This window comes from Clarias gariepinus, chromosome 3 (assembly GCF_024256425.1).
Source record: "Clarias gariepinus isolate MV-2021 ecotype Netherlands chromosome 3, CGAR_prim_01v2, whole genome shotgun sequence".
NCBI classification, from domain to species: domain Eukaryota; kingdom Metazoa; phylum Chordata; class Actinopteri; order Siluriformes; family Clariidae; genus Clarias; species Clarias gariepinus.
In genome coordinates, this window is record NC_071102.1 from 21,998,880 (window position 1) to 22,017,114 (window position 18,235).

At 38.1% G+C, this 18,235-nt stretch overlaps 1 protein-coding gene across 4 annotated transcripts in view; it reads right to left on the minus strand.

Moving 5' to 3' along the window:
- med30 (mediator complex subunit 30) overlaps positions 1-17,968 on the minus strand; it is a 30,028-nt gene extending 12,060 nt beyond the window's left edge. The window contains exons 1-4 of one of the 4 annotated variants that reach the window (XM_053492038.1): positions 17,896-17,968; positions 9,398-9,610; positions 9,019-9,177; positions 705-812 (exon numbers count right to left, since the gene is read on the minus strand). In XM_053492038.1, the coding sequence (XP_053348013.1) occupies positions 705-812; positions 9,019-9,177; positions 9,398-9,550 (420 nt within the window). In that variant the 5' untranslated portion in view covers positions 9,551-9,610; positions 17,896-17,968. Of the gene's footprint in view, positions 1-704; positions 813-9,018; positions 9,178-9,397; positions 9,611-17,773 lie in introns of all 4 variants that reach the window. The other 3 variants (XM_053492040.1, XM_053492037.1, XM_053492039.1) reach the window with 3 other exon arrangements.
- Between the last annotated feature and the right edge of the window lie 267 nt (positions 17,969-18,235).

Consider the following 18,235-nt stretch of genomic DNA (forward strand, 5'->3'; position numbering starts at 1 on the left):
CATCTTTCACAGCTCCAGCTACCACTAAAACTACAGTACACACACACACACACACACACACACACACTCGCATCCCACCAAAGCCCATGAGACAGTACAATATGTGCAATTAAACTGGGAGGACACAGTTAAAAAAATAAAAAAGAAAGAAAAATAAAAAGCATACAACATGCTGTATGTACTGTATGCTCCATGGTCGTTTACAAATGTTTCTTTATAAAATCTGCAAGGACGCAATATAATCCTACTCCTGAGAACCCCCCCCCCGCTCTACTGCTTGTTTGTACTATTTTATGTCCCTTGTGTGCCTGCTTGGAAATATTCCACCAATCCCATCTATTCATTCATTCCTTTCATGCTCGGAGGCACAGCTGAGGCAGATGCAGAGAACCGCCTGACATCTGCCTCCCACATTTGGCCGTGACGCTGACCTCCCCCGAGTTCCACGTCCCTTATTCTTACTCCACGTTCTCTGCGTCCGGCGGGTTATTCACAGCTGCTCGTTTGGTCAGCCCAGGGCTTTTTTACAAACGAAGCACAGCTCATTTTCAATGAGAAACATGTCCGGGCAGAAGACGGGGCACCAAGCAGGATTAGGCAGGATTCGGGGTCGTACCGATTGATCTTGTGGATAAATTAGGCAGGGGAAAAAAAACAAAACAAAAAAAAAAGAAATTGGATTGTTTGGATTTTATGGCACTGACCTTGTTCACCTCAAGGACTTCTCTCCTGTCTTCACTGGATGAACGCATCTGACTGGCTACGCGCTCGTCTAGTTTGGAGCTGTCGTCCTCCACGTAGGGGATGAGTTGCTGCAGCAAAAAGGGGGGTGGAGGTGGGGGAGAGGGGAGACAATTCAGGGAACAACTACTGACTAGATGAAATGCATACGTTCAATTTTCAAAAAACTGCATGATTAAAAAAAAATAATAATAATAAAAAAAACAGGCGAGAGTCGAGAAATAAATAATATTAATGTAATCAGACACAACTGAGGATGATGGAAGACACATTTGAAGTGATACGTCTTGGGAAATTAGACCAACAGTCACTAATATATTTGATATGTTGCAAAATTACAAAATACTTATAAAATTATAAATTAATTACTAATAAAAAAAATTAAAAATGGAGGAGGGGGGGGTGATATAATTCTATAACAAACCAAGTTCCCGTCTTCTCCACTGTGCATGAGACCGTGCCGAATTGATAATCGCATGTGTACACATACATACACACACACTACAGGCAATTTAGGAATGGCAATTAGAGACTTTAAGAGGAATCCAGAGTACCTGGAGGAAACCATCCAAACTCTGCTAAAAAGATGGAATTCGAGCCTGGCCGGGAATCGAACCCACACCCAGGAGGTGCATGGCAACAGTGCTAACCACTACACCATCATGCCGCCTGGATTTTAACAGTTATACTATTAGATTGCCAAGCTGTCAGTAAGTTTTAGCTTTCAAGCCTGCTCTGTGAGGCAGCTTTTTCTTAAAAAGAGAAAACACACATTTATTATTTTCTATTATCTATTTGTTTCAAATAGAACTCTTTAAATAGAATTTTCAAACTGTTTGACGACCCCCCCCCAAAAAAAAGTTATTTTTAAGCTCATGGTCCGTGCCCAAACACTTCCTCTGATTATTTTTGTTTGCCCCAGGACCTTCAAATAATTATCTTCTTTTTTTATCGACTCTTTACTGTAGTCCATGGAGTTAACCCCCGGCGTGTCCACTGTGCTTCGCTCATCTCCCTTATTACCATCCTCCATCCACAGTGTTTGCTTCAATCAGTTCCACATCACTTCTAATGATTCATTCATTATTATTATTTGCTTTTTTTTGTAAACACTTCCATCCTGAAATAGCCTTGAAAAACGTTCTGTGTAGTCAGTCACCTCATCTTAAGGCACACTGACACCTGCTGGTGCACAAAACCGAAGATGAAGATGAAGATGATGGTGCTATTCTGACACTGGAGAAGCAATTAGATATCACGCTGGGTAAGAAAGCCGTCCTGGCGCTGTCCTTCTAAAGCTGAAGCACAGGTCTATGTCCTTCAAATTAAAAATAATACATATATATTCTGAAATTTTTTCCTTCTAGCAAATTTCAGTACATTTATTTCATTTCTATAAGATCCAGAAAGTCGATGCATAACCACATTTAACTTTAACCAACTCTAAAATCTTTTACTCTACATTGCTCTACATTTTCCTACACAGTCTGTATATTTAATCTGCAAAGTGCATGTACTGTACGCACAGTATTATGTTTGTATACCAGCACGGCTCGGACAGTCGATCTGTAACACGACATGAACGCCAGGGTAATATTAACGCGCTCGTTTTTAATAAATTGTTTCTATAGTAACAGTTTCCACACAGGGACTTGTACGCCAGACACTTCACACAATCTAAGACTAATAATAAACTAAAGTCAAAGAAAGAAAAAAACCCTCATCCTGCAACCCACGCAATACACCCAGCATGTATATTTTCACAGAACATCTTTATTCTTTACACCAAAACATTAACACTACATAACGTTAACGCATTAACAATGATTATTAATTATCTAGAAGCAAACACAAGGTCCATTATGGTTGTAATGGGAGCAAGCGGTGAGGCTGTCTGAACCGATCCCACAAAAAAGCCAATGCGGCAAAGAAAAAAATAAGTGGATGCTGGCGATTACAAAAAGGCCCCAGAAGTCCCGGTACATCACGGCACACTTCGTATGGAGCTCAGCAGGCAAATAGACCAATTCCCAAATTCAAATTTCCAATCAAAGCATTCTTATCAAATACCCTTGGAAGTGCACCCGACGAACGAGTCCGATCCACAACCCACATCACCCAAAGGAACCGTGCCGCCAACGTCCCAGAGCTGCCCCGTTGGCACAAGAGAAACCTACACCATATTAGACTTAATGTTTTGAGTTACAACGTTATGGCTGATTTGTGCTGATTGCCGCACTGCTCCACATATTGCTAACCCCAATACGCCACAAACTGCAAGTCGTAGCACTTTTAGTTGATATTACATCACTCTCGCAACTTGTTAATTAGTTTTGCTATAACAACGATGTTTACCTGCATTACATACTGTATTGCTTTGTCAACTAAAAACAACCAGGAGATACAAATTTCTGCATATTCATGCATACTTTTTTTTTTTTTTTTAATAAAACTAAAAGCACTTATAGCTTTCATGTCTTTCCATCCTGGAGAACGGAGCAGCCTTTAAAGGCAGGAATCCATTTATAGTCCGTTCATCATACATCAATGTATTTATTTATCTTTACTAACCGCTTTATCCTGGAGTCTATCCCGGGAATACTAGGCGTGACCCAGGAATACACCATTGACGAGACACCAGTTTATTCCACAGGCAAAACATGTACACAGTCATTCGTGTGTAAGGGGGGAAAACTTTAGCATGGAAAGGCCACATACTGGTTTTTGGGAGGTAACATGGAGAAACATGGAGAAGGAGGAAAGCCACAGGGAAAAACTCTGCAAGATCAAGATCAAGATCAAGCTGGGAGATGTGAGCTGCACAGATGTGATGACGACCCTCCACTCTTGCTACGGATGACAAATTTAAACCTTTGGCAAATACAACAACATTTTGTTGAAACGTTTTCCTGATAAGTGACCTTCTGCTAGACGGCAAGGGGAGTGTGACGGCATGACAGTCTGAATAAAGCAACTCGCACTTTGGACAATGAGTGATGGTGTGATTTGCCACTCGACAGAGAAGAATGACTCAATGAGGTCCACTTATTTTCTTCACTTCGAAGAGGGAAAGAAAAAAAAACAGATGGGAAAAAGTGAAGTGGTAAACGAAATGACACTGGCTCTTTTCGACAGTGCAGGAAATTCCAGGCCGATGAGGAACCGGGAGAGAGGGGGGTGGGGGGGTGACTGCTGGCGGTGGAAAAATGCTGACGCAAAGCCACTGTGCCAGCTGTTCATACTGCAGCCTGAATCTCATTAGAGCGGTGATGAGGTAATGCCCGGGGCTACATTAGCCCACTTCCTGTTTTGAGAGCTAGCTACAGAAGAACTTATGGAGCGCATGGAGTTGAACGGCAGAAGCTTTGGCAAGCGTGCGCATCCTCGCAAAAGCAGGTTTTAAACACAATGTTAAAAAAGCCCTTTCAAAGCTGATTCTTTTGTAAGGCCTTTCCTTGTAGAGGTCAGTCAGGCTCGAGAAAGACGATTCCATAATTCAAATGAAAAATGTGTTGTTGTTGTTTGTTTTTTTTTTGAACGTGAGGTTTTCAAGTACTGTACTGTAAGGTGAAAGCACAAGAAGTCTAAAGGGAACAATTAAAAGTTATAAACTTACTACAGAATGCCCAATATGCTGACAGTAAGGAGGTGGATTTATGGGAGAGAGAGAGAGACATCTGGTTTTCACTACAGTGTATTTTTTTTCCTACATCATATTCTGTGATTTGCAGAACAAAAACATGAAACCAGAATTTAGAATCGATGACTGACAAACTGTTCAGAACTCGACAGCATAAGCGTCCGTAAGAGTAAATAAATCTCAGGCAAAGCGATGAAAGTGCAAAAACTCTGCTTTTAGCCAAGCCAAGACCACAGCATGAGCTCACCAAAAAGTAAAAAAATAAATAAAAATCATGTTTGAACCACTTTTTACTAAAAGCTTGGTCTATTTTAGAGCTCTTGAGCATTACCCACAATGCTATGTGACTGGCTGCTCATTAAAGTTGCGAATTCAATCAATCTTTTAATAATTGGTTCTAATGATTAATTGATTCGCTGGGTAAGTCTTTGATATCCAGAATCGGTTCACACTTTTTAAATTATTGACATAAACTTGTAAATGTTTAAGTCGTCTAAAATTGATGAATTCCTTTAAAAATATTTAGCTTTAGCAGTTAAGAGAAAACACTTCAATCCTACACAAATATTCGCCTTTTGTGAAAGTATCGCTTTTTTTAAGTTAATGGGCAGTTTAAGGCATCTACTAGACTGAAGTGTGGAGGAGGAGAAAATTGACAGGGAAATAAGGATTGTAGGAGTCATGACATTTAAACAATCAACAACACAAATTTCAAAGAACATCTGTGCTTATTAAATACTTTCAGTAGTTTTTAATACTTTTAAACCTATAAGAAACGCAGCTGATTAAAACGAAAAAGACACTAAACATTAGTGCTACTGTATTAAATCAGAAATCATAATGCCAGTAAATCTAATAAAATTAACGGTCTACCTGTGATTCGCAGCTGTTTAGGCCTGGAACAACATGCCAAGGTAATGAATTACATTAATATATAGCCTAGGCAAAAACAAAAAAATGCAGCGATGAGATTCTCATGTCTTAAATAACCATGTCAGAACACATATCCTCTGGTCGTGGCAAAGACTCTGTTTCAGAAGGGTTAAATTATTGTACTGTACCAAGAAATGTAGTGTATAATCATAATCGTTGATATAGTCAGTGCACTTACTGGCCATAACTCGTTCACTGTGTACTGTTTACATATACAAATTAATTTTATTGTATACGCATTCCCTTATTGTATCCACCTACAATTATTTGTGCTTATTGTATACAACTCCTTTTCTATGTACTATTTACATACGCGAATTATTTTTCAATGCAACAAATGTACTTCTGTTTAGATGCTAACTGTATTTCGGTGCCTTGTACCATACTGTACATGTGCAGTGACAATAAAGTTGTATCTGATCTAATCTAATCAAGTCAGAGAAAGCAACTAAGGAGATTGCTGAAACTACTAAAATTGTCCAATGCATTATTAAAAGTAAAAAAAGTAGTGACCTATCATATTTGAGGAAGAAGTGCGGTCTAAAAAAATAGGATAAGAGATCACTTAAATGTTTAGTGAAATAAAATTGTAATAAAAAAAACAAACTTTTTTGAGAAGCCTTCACGCAGAGGTCCAACTCTCCCATCATCAATACAAGATCTTGGAAAGAAATTACTGGGACTTTGGATGAAAATAATTGTTTAAAAAATGTTGTAAAATGCAGTTTATTGAAACAATACCATGTCGAATGCATGCTGTAATCAAAGCAAACAGCAGTCCAATGAAATATTAGTGTGTGTGCCTTTTTCATGACTGGGGAGTGTACATGCCATGTGTCGGTGCCTTGCAATCTTTTTGTTCATCCTTAATAATGCTGGTGTGTTGTGAAAAATAGACTTTATTCCAAAAATTGTGAAAATTCTTTAAACCTTACATAAAGGTGCTCTGCATGCTTTGTAAGTCTGAAATAATCTACCACAGCAGCACAACGCTTATTCACAGATATCTCCAAAGAGAACACCCCAGTGTTCTTCAACTTCAAAAACGACAAGACAACATCACAAGTGTTTTTTAGACAAGAACTCAATAAAAGATTTTCTAGACCAGATACTAGAGGCTTGTATGGCAGCGCTACTTTGAGCGCATTTCCAAGTAGTTAGCAGTTTTATAGTTTATGCTCTCATAAAAATGCCATAGATTTTCGTTATGTTATGCTGCTAGTCAAGGAGCATAACATTTTGCAAATACATGATAAACGGAATGCATTTCCGGTTTAAAATCACCACTACCCAAAGAAGTAAATCATACTCACTTCATTACACAACACTATCTACTATACTACTATGTTCTTAAATCAAAATTTTTATGCCTATACGTATAATATAGTACAATAGGTTTTGGTTGTTATGAATTTTCCTGGTCTGCACAAGGACTGTAAAGTTTGTCACACAGAATGCAACTACAATATAAGTAATCCGAGCCAAATTCCACAATCCTCATTCCATGCAAAAATTAATTCCTAAGTTCAGCTGAGTCTCATAAGTATTTAGTACAAATGTAACTATTTTCTGTCTCTGGAACTAGCTTCAATACATTTTAATTTGTACTAAATACCTTGTATTTTGAGAGAAATTAACTTGATTTAGCTCAGTTCGGACTGCAGAAGCTTACAGTAATATTAGTCTCAGATGAACTTTGAAATGCATTTTTGCACGGATTGAAGGTTGTGGAATTTTAGCTCTGATAACTTACATTGTACTTGCATTCCGGGTGACAAACTTCACGGTCGGTGTGCAGAGCAGGAAAATGTAAAACAATCAACACCTAATGTACTTCTACATGCACCTCAATTTTAAATTGAGTGTGTCAGACTCGAAGAAAAAAAAATATATATAAAAAAAAAATATATATATATATACACAGTATATGCTATATCGCTATAACTTTCGTGTTTACCATTATCATTAGGTACAAGTTAAAGATTTGAAATGTTTCTTGTAGTCATAGGTCATATGTAACAATAAGTGAAAGCAGAAGTTTTTGCCCTTTTTTAACAACAAGTGATGAAAGCACTAACCTTTCTAAAAGAAACAGTTTTTTACTGTACTTTATGGATTTCATGTTAAAATGGGTCACCGATTTTAATTTGTGTGTCTTTACTTTGCGTCTCAGGAAGAGGCAAAGCTCTGTGCAAGAATTTTTTCTATAAAAACATTTGCTCTATAAAAATTCAGTCACTGTACTGTAAGCACACCCACATGGCCCACAGACTCTCTTATTAATTCTTGGCACTTCAGTTTTTAATTCTACAAAATGCATTTGTAAAATAAACTTTTTACAAATAAAATGCTTAAATAAAAGTTTTAAAGATAAATAGTTTATTTTAAGGCTATTATTTATCTGGGACAAAAGATTAATTAATCAATCAGGAAAAATATTTTAAATTAACAACTCTAGTCTGAAAAATAAACAACAGATAAATAAAAAAATATATTCTTAGTTGCAGCCTTAGTGATAGTGGAAATTCATCTCAACTAAAGAGACTGATGGAGCAGCATTTTAGTCTCTTGGGACTAGCATGGGACATGGGCTACAACTGTCGCATTCCTTGTGTTAAGTTTTAGAGCACTTCATGCTTTCCTCTGCTGACCAGCTTTATGGAAATTATGATTTCATTTTCCAGTAAGACTTGGCACCGGTCCACACTGCCAAAAGTACTAATACCTAGGTACCATGGTATTCCTGTGTTTGATTGGCCTGCAAACTCGCCCAACCTAAACCCTGTAGAGGATCTATGGGGTATTGTGAAAAGGAATAAGCGAGACACCAGACATCACAACGCAGAAGAGCTGAAGACTGCTATCAGAGCAACCTGGGCTTCCATAACACCACAGCAGTGCCACAGACTGATCGCCTCCATGCCACACCACTATGCTGCAGAAATTCATGCAAAGGGAGCCTCGACCAAGTATTGAGTGCTGTACATGTTCATGCTTTTCAGTAGTCCAACCAACATTTGTGTTAAAAAAAAAAATTATTGTTTTTTAAGTTGTATTCTAATTTTCGGAGATAGCTGAAGATTTCATTAGCTGTAAGCCATAATCATCAAAGTAAAAAAAAAAAAAAACACTTGAAATATATCAGTCTGTGTGTAATAAATCTGTAGAGTACATGAGTTTCACTTTTTATACTGAATTACTATTTTAATATATTTTAATTTATTGAGATATATAGGTGCACTGTGTTCTCAAACTTTGAGTCTAAGGCTATGTTTAAATTACCAGACTGAAGTGACTCGATTCCTGATTTTTTTACCCAAATGTATTTACCGTAATTTTTTAAAAGCTGTCTGAATGCAAAAATCTGATGTTTTCCAGATTAAATCAGATTCACTCTCATATGTGGTGATACTGTACTGTAGATCGGATGCATGTCTTGTAAACGGTCATGCAACTAGAATGAAAATGGGGAGATTGGAAGAATTTGGGATAAACTTTGGATACAAATAATCTCACATCAAACAAACTAGAACCTTTCAACTGCATGGACTGATGCAATACTCAAGCAAGAACCATGCATTTAGAAGATATCTGGACCAGGCATGTGTTTATTATTTAAGGATGTGTACTACTTGGTCTTTAAGCTGTTGTGACCTTTTGCTGTGTAAATTCAAAAGAAATAATGTGTGAAAATGTGTAATAACCTCAGGAGGAATGGGCTCTAGACCAGCGCAGTTCTCGTTGCATTTGTCAAAGACCAGGCGCAGTTTGCGGAAGAGGACGGACAGCATGCGCAGGTGCTCCTGCAGCTTCCCGAGCCGGTCCTGATGCGTGTTAGGATGGTACGTGACCCCGTTCGGTAGCTGTGGACATGCGGAAAATAAATAAATAAATAAATAAAAACAGAAAACACATACAGTGTATATACACTGAGATGACCATGCAGGTGTGTGTCTGTGTGTATACTCAGCTGAAGTCATTAAAATAACAACCCAAAACCAAAAAACAATGGGCACAAAATGCCTGACCCCACCCCCCTTACGGTCTCTATCTTCAAGACATTCTTCTTTATTTCGTCCTCACCTGCATGTTTCGAAGCAGCTGAAAGATCTCCATGGTTCTCAAAACTATGTCCTGCACAGTTTCCTGTCCGATGCGACACAGCGAGGCTGTGTTTACATCCCGTGCTGCTTGCGCCTGCTGAGCAGGGAACTGCCCGAGCGGTGGGGTGGTCATGAGGTCAGAAAGGAGAGAAGTGCTGGAGCAGGAGCTACTCAGGGTCACACAGTCTCATGCCTACAACACAGAAAAAGGACGGAGTGTGTTAGAAAGAATGTTTAAAGCCTTCTAGTGTGTATTCCTGCCTCGCAACCAGTGATCTCCAGATAAGCCATGGATCTTTTATGAGACTGACAGGGTTTACTAAAGGTGACCCAGAAGACCCACAAGAGACATCTCGAATTAACAAGTTTAAGTTAAAGAGTTTGAGTCGTACTCCTTTCAGTTTGCATCAGGGTCTCTGTCCAGAGAAAAAAGAAACTTTTTCATTTTTAAAGAAACTCCAATTTCCACTTCAACAGCAACTTGCAAATACACATACTGTACATTTATACTTATTGTCATTTATTCTAGCTATTAGAGATTTCCTATACACACACACACACAAATCAGGTCACATAACCTTTTTCCATCACTACAAAGTCTAATCTTTATGCTCCCTAACAATTGAAGCCTTTTTTTTCTCAGATCACAGCAATTGACTTAAAAAATAAGAATAATTCTGCACAAAGCTGACACTTCAGCTCTTAAGACAATTTCAGTAATTTCATCTTAGTTGTAATCTCCTTAGTTGTTTTCTGCTTAATTTGATGCAGCCACTTCTAAAACTGACCTGACAACAAAGGAGACCTTTTCAATATCTACCTTTATCATGGATAAAAAGCTTAAATGGGTGTAATTATAATCTACATTGTGTTTGGAAAAAAGTCAGAAACCAATTAAGTGTCTTTACATTTTCAGGCAATTTTAAATTAATGCAAGTTTTTTACTTGTTAAAAAAACTAAATCACCCACAGTACTGTGCAAAAGTCTTGAGCCACTCCTCATTTCTTTATATTATATTCAATTAAACATTGTAGATTTTATTTAAGTAATGGGAACAAATGTTTTACCGCAACAGGCTACAATGTGCCTAAAGATAAAAGGAAAAAAATGGTTGTTTAGGTAACAGCCTCAGGAGCGACCTCATTTCCCCTCTCGTCTCTTCCAACCACTCAGCATTCAGCATCAGCAGTGTACTAACCACCGGTCTGATCATCTGTCATCATCTGAACCTGTTTTTCACTGGTTCATGCCTTAACCATTTGTACATACTGTACAGCTTCCGGCTTCGCTACCGTTTGGACGTTCCTGCTTACTGCTCTGCGCTTTGCTTTCTATATCTGTACTTTTCTCTGATTTCTCTTAAGATTTTTACTTCAGCAGATCAGCACAGTGCTCAAACAAATAATTTTTGGCACAAACATTAAATTTAAAAAAAATATAGAATTGGATCAAAAAGGGACTTTTTCCTCCCGCTGCCAGCAGCTTACATTCCAGAAACGGGAAAACCCAGCTGCCTATATTTAAACAGACGAGAGAAAAAATGCCTTTTGTGGAATCTACTTCCTGCATGACCTGCCACACACTTCTACAAAGGATTGCGGTTCTTGAAACAAAATTACTTGCTGGATTCCAAAACAGGTAGAGCACTCAGCAGATCGTCAGCATGGACCCCCACAGCATACAGCCGGTGAGTCTCGTGAATCTAGCAAATCTCAAAAGTTTATACCAAGTGTAGAGAAACATCCACTGAATAAACGTGGGTGAGGAATCCCCAACTGCGACTGAATATGGATCGGATCAGCCAGCAGCTAACAGCATTCAGAACAGAGCGAAACCAAGGTCAGGACTCTGATAATCGGGGACTCCACTATCATAAGTAGCAGGACAACAACTTCATGCTGCTTTCCTCAAGCAACCGTTTTTGATGAATCATCATTCACGTGGGGAAGAATGGCGTTCAGAAAGAGCAGTCAGAACTCCTTAAGAAGAATTTTAGTGAATTCTTTAAAACCCTTCAAAGTCTTGAAGTTCAGTCGTTCATCAGTGGACCAGCAAGGGGAACTAACATGTTCTCATGGTTGCTTGGGCTGAACACATGGCTACAAAGAACCTGCAGTTCAAAAAGAGTCAACGTCAAAGTCAAAGTTGAGCGACCACAGACAGCTTTCGAGTCATCATGTGTCAGTCTACAACAGCTCCAAGATAACTTTCTGGAAAACAGACAGGGAATTCAGGACAGTTTACTACAGCCACCAGAAACACCAGATCCAGAGCCCATCTCACCAGACACATTATCCCTCTCTCCAGCATCTTCACTTGTTTCTCACCAAGTTGAAACTAAGTTTCTTACAAAAAAAATGTATACTGGGACCAAACTCTCCCACTCTTTTGCTGCAAGCCCCCAGATGCCAAAAAAACAGGGGGCTATCAATGATTCCCTCTGAGTTGGACTGTTTTGCTATAACAGGGGACTTTAATAATCATATTGATAATGCAGAAATCAATACTATCAAAAAAATTATGTGTTTTAAACACTTTTGTTACCACTAAATATAGATCTGTCTCTGTCAGAAAGAGATGCATTTATGAGAACATACACTCACCTAAAGGATTATTAGGAACACCATACAAATATGGTGTTTGACCTCCTTTCGCCTTCAGAACTGCCTTAATTCTATGTGGCATTGATTTAACAAGGTGCTGAAAGCATTCTTTAGAAATGTTGGCCCATACTGATAGGATAGCATCTTGCAGTTGATGGAGATTTGTGGGATGCACATCCAAAGCATGAAGCTCCCGTTCCATTTTTCCAGTCTTCAACGGTCCAATTTTGGTGAGCTTGTGCAAATTGTAGCCTCTTTTTCCTATTTGTAGTGGAGATGAGTGGTACCCGGTGGGGTCTTCTGCTGTTGTAGTCCATCAACGTCAAGGTTGTGTGTGTTTTGGCTTCACAAATGCTTTGCTGCATACCTCGGTTGTAACGAGTGGTTATTTCAGTCAAAGTTGCTCTTCTATCAGCTTGAATCAGTCGGCCTAGGGCTGGGCGATCAATCGAAAAGTAATTGAAATCGACAATTAGAACCTATAATCGATTAAATTTTCCCAGGTCTATTATTTTTCCTTTAAAAACATTACAACGTGTGGAGTCACGTGACCCCGCTCAGCTACGTTATTTCACCAACATGTCGAGCATGGAGAGCTTAAACACTGAGACAACTGAGCAACAAGAGCAGCTTGTACCAAAGAAAAATGCAGTCTCCGTTATTTGGACACATTTTGGCTTCAGTAAGGATGACACTGAAAAGTCAGATGTAGATACTGTAGAAAAACAGTTTCGACGCCCAAAGGTAACACCACCAGTTTGTTTCAACACTTAAAGCACAATCACGTGTTATGAGGGCAAAAAAATAAAGCCCTAAGTTGGCCCATTCTCCTCTGACCTCTAGCATCAACAAGGCATTTTCGCCCACAGGACTGCCGCATACTGGATGTTTTTCCCTTTTCACTCTGAGTGAAAATTCCAGTAACTGAACAGATTGTGAAATACTCAGACCGGCCCATCTGGCACCAAAAACCATGCCACGCTCAAAATTGCTTAAATCACCTTTCTTTCCCATTCTGACATTCAGTTTGGAGTTCAGGAGATTGTCTTGACCAGGACCACACCCCTAAATGCATTGAAGTAACTGCCATGTGATTGGTTGATTAGATAATTGCATTAATGAGAAATTGAACAGGTGTTCCTAATAATCTTTTAGGTGAGTGTAAGTGCACTATCTATGAAGCCTATATCTTTAACACCAAGCATTTCTGCATACTCTGTTGATCTTCTGCTTGATTCCTTTAATTTAAAAAATTAAGAATGTTATTAATGATATTGCTCCGGAAAAGGTCCAAAAGACAGGCAGACAGAAATCACCATGGATAAAATCACCAGCATTTCAGAGTATGAAAAAATAATGCCGAAAAGCTGAGCAGATGTGGCGGAGGACGAAACTTGAAATTCACTGTAGCATCTATAAAGACAGCCTTCACGGTTTCAATGTGGAACTAGCCACAGCTAGACAGACCTTCTCCTCAAACATTATAAACAGTAACTTAAACAACATTCACACTCTTTTTGAGCTACTGTTGAGAGACTGACAAACCCACCAAGTCAGATTCCCATTGAAATGCTCTCCGACAGCAAATGCAATAAGTTTGCTTCCTTTTTTTTCTGAGAAAATCAGCAATATTGGAAATTATGCAGAGGTCAGAAAAACACAAACACAAACTCAAAAAAACAGTTACTATGTCTGTCTTTCAAGCAATTGATAGCAAAATATTGGGAGAATTAGTACAGCACCTCAAATTGTTAACCTGCGACCTTGACACACTTCCCCCATCTTTTCTCAAAAATGTGTTTAACTGTCTTGAGGCAGATCTTTTACAAATGGTGAACACCTCACTTATCTCTGGGACTTGGGAAAAAACTTGATAATATCTTGATAATACGATATTGAATAACTACAGACCAATATCAAATCTTCCTTTTATAGACAAGATTATTAAAAAAAAAGTTGTTTTTAATCAGCTGAACAACCACTTAAACTCAGATGAATACCTGGACAGTTTTCAATCTGGTTTCCGAGCGCATCATAGTACAGAGACAGCGCCCATAAAGATAAGAAATGGCATTCGTTTAAATTCGGGCAAAATATCAGTGCTGGTTTTGCTAGATCTTAGTGCTGCGTTTGACAGTGTCGATCATAACATACTAATAGAGACTGAAAAACTGTGTCGGGCTTTCTGGGATGGTACTAACATGATTCAGATCATACAGTACTGTACTTAGAAGGGAGAGGTTATTATGTGAGTATAGGAGAGCACAAGGCTAAGTGGACGTCCATGACATGCGGAGTCCCACAAGGCTCAATTCTTGCACCGCTCCTGTTTAGTCTGTATATGCTCCCACTAAGTCAGATAATGAGAAAGAACCTAATTGCCTATCACAGCTATGCTGATGATACCCAGCTTTACCTAGGCTTATCTCCAAATGATTATAGCCACATAGACTCCCTCTGCCAATGCATTGATGAAATTAACTGTTGGATGTGCCAAAATTTTCTTCAGTTAAACAAAGAGAAAACTGTGGTCATTGCATTTGGAAACAAAGATGAAGCTCTGAAGGTGAATGCATACCTTCACTCTAGGGGACAAACAACTAAAAATCAAGTCAAGAATCTTGAGGTGATTCTGGAGACAGACTTTAGTTTCAGTGGTCATGTCAAAACAGTAAGTAAATCAGCATACTATCATTTCAAAAAAATTGCAAGAATGAGATGTTTTGTTTCCAATCAAGACTTGCAGCTGAATCCTCAACTTCCTGTCTGACAGATGCCAGATGGTCAGACTGGGCAGTATCACCTCATCCTCCATCATAATGAACACTGGTGCTCCACAGGGGTGTGTACTGAGCCCTCTACCGTACTCACTCTACACATACGACTGCACGGCCACTAGCATCTCCAACATTGTTGTGAAGTTTGCAGACGACACAACAGTGGTGGGTTTTATCACCAACGGTGATGAGACAGGGAGGAGGTCAGAGCCCTAACACATTGGTGCCAGGAGAACCATCTCTTCCTCAATGTCAGAAAGACCAAGGAGCTAATAGTGGACTTTCGGAGGTGTAGAGGTGTACATTACCCCATCATCATCAACGGTGCTGCTGTGGAGAGAGTGAGCTGCTTCCGTTTCCTGGGTGTTCATATTGCAGAGGATCTCACATAGTCAGCTCATGACAAAACAGTGAAAAAGGCACAACAGCAACTCTTCTTTCTCAGGAGACTGAAAAGATTTGGCATGAGCCCCCGCTCACAGACACTACACTGTCACTTTCACACTGTCACTGAGACACTTTATGCACTCCATACTGCACATAATTGCCTTTTGCACAACATTCATTGCGGACATTCTTTATACATTCATATATAGTAGACACATTCTTACAAACGTGTGTGTATGTGTATATTACATGTATGCATATGTGTGGATATATGCATGTATGTGTATATATATGTGTGTGTGTGTGTGTATAAATGTGTAAATATATATATATATATATATATATATATATATATATACACAGTATATATATATATATATATATATATATATATATATATATTTATATATGTATGTGTGTATGTATGTGTGTACATGTGTGTGTATATATATGGATATACATGCGTATATTTGTTTCACATTCATTGCATTCATCCTTACAAATTATTATTATTATTATTTTAATATATACTTGCACACTATTACTGTACTTATTCATATGCATATTTATTTTCATGCATATCTATTCTTATAATTGTATACCACTATGGCTTGTGTAGCTTGCACACAAGAATTTTACTCACATGTACCAGTAACAGGATGTGACAAAAGTGATTTGATTTGGTTTGAAACTTGTCCATGCCTTTATCACCAGCAGGGTGGATTATTGTAATGTATTATTATTATGCTGTCTGCAGTTGGAACCAGCTACCAGAAGAGATCAGATGTGCTAAAACAGTAGTCACATTTAAATCTAGACGTAAAACTCATCTGTTTGGCTGTGCATTTATTGAATGAGCTCTGTGCTACGTCCCAACTGACTGCACTGTATTTTTTATTTCTTATAATATTTTTATAACTGTTTTATTTTGATTCTAAATCAAATTTTTAATAGTTTTAAAAGTGCCACTACAAACTGTTGTTAGTTTTATTTTTAATTAAATTTAAATAATTTTAAAAGTTTAAGTGCTACTATTTTCTTCTCTTTTATGTAAAGCACTTTGAATTACCCCATGTATGAAATGTGCTATACAAATTAACTTGCCTTGCCTTAAGTTAGATGCCTTAATGATTCATAGGTCACTGTGCAGCTTAACAAACAAAAGACATTCCATTGAAACTGTTCAGGTACGGGAAAAACAAGAGACAGAAAAAGTCTGTCAAGAAGCCTGGAGAACTATGACTACATTAAAAATACAAGAAACTCTGACTCATTTCTCATGTTTTGGATTTAAAATATGAAGAAATGTGGGGTGGCTCAAGACTTTTGCATAGTACTGTATATGAACCGGATGAAATTAATGCTTTTAGCAAAATGTAACTTGACATGACAGTTATCCTCGACACCCACTTCTCTGGTTGGTCTGCAACACTTTCAATCTTTTGGAATTTGTTAATGTGTGTGAAAACTGTGTTGTATGTGTGATTTGCTGTTCATGTTTTCTTTTAAAGTCAGCTTCCTGATCCCAGCCATGAAAATATTATCTTCCATACATTCCTCTTTTGTCATAGCTGTGCTTAAAAGCTATAAAATACCGTTCAAAAGTTTGGGGTCACTTTCTAACTCGTAACATTGTTCAAACGATCATGGAGTTAGAAAGTGACCCCAAACTTTTGAACGGTAGTGTGTGTGTGTGTATATATATATATATATATATATATATATATATATATATATAGTTATAAAGTGATCTTAAACTTTTGAACGGTAGTGTGTGTGTGTGTATATATATATATATATATATATATATATATATATATATATATATACATACATACATACATTTTTTTTTTTTTTTGGACAGATGGTTCCGCCACATGCTTTTCATTACAGGCGTTCTCCACGTAATGCACAAGTACGAAGTATAATTAACTTTTATCTTGTACTATAATACTATGCGCATGTCACAGGCGTTCCTCACCAACTGTGACACCGTAGCAGTGTTGTCTACGATGAATGCAGGTAAGTCAGACAGAGCTCATATTATATATATATATATATATATATATATATATATATATAGATAGATAGATAGATAGATAGATAGATATAGATAGAAAGAGAGAGAGAGAGAGAGAGAGAGAGAGATCCCAAGCTTGATAAGCTTGGTGGACATTGTAAGAAGTGTCCATAAAATAAAAAAAAATTACTTTGTGTCACAAACAAAGCTCATACACTGGATGGGTCAATCTCTCATGTATAAATGAATAGATGGATAAATGGATTGATGGAGAGACTGGGACCATTGGAGCGTCATAACTGTCACGTCGAATCAGCAGCTTCCTGTTGGAGCTTCTGAACCAATCAAAGCGCAGAGAAGGCGGGATTAATCAGAATATGGCTGGGAGACGAATGGGTTTAGTATAACTAACTAGCGGTTCACTGGGAATAATAATCTATGCTAAATAAACGCAAAAACCGGGAAAGTCTACACACTATCTAGTTTATCAGGTGAAATATTAACGTTCAGAAAAGTTACAGTTCTTAAATAAATACAACAGCACCGTGGAAAATAGAGAAAGCATTACCCTGTCGGTTGTATAGAAACTCCATCTGGCTTAAGGCAAACTTAATGAGTAAAAGGCGCAAAACGTCACATTAATGCTACATTTACAAACCAAACTTACTATGTTTACTTACAGACAATTACCTGTAACGCTACTGCTATGTGCACTGTTGACAAAACGTCATTCCTCTTTAGCGTGTCGAAATCTCGGCTGATCCTCGGCCAGTTATCGCGAGAGTTAGAAACAGTACCGTAAAGTACCTAAAGAAGGTGCAGCCAGAAATTTTGTTTTAACGTTCCTCTCATATTAATAACATTTAAATAAAATCCACATGGAAATTGCCTACATCTGAGACCGAAATTGTCTGGCTTTGTGGTCACCACTGTTGCCTTGCACCTCAAGGGTCCGGGTTCAAGTCCTGCCTTATGTCTGTGTTCATGGTAGGTTTCCTCTGGGGACCCACAGTCCAAGGTCATGCAGATC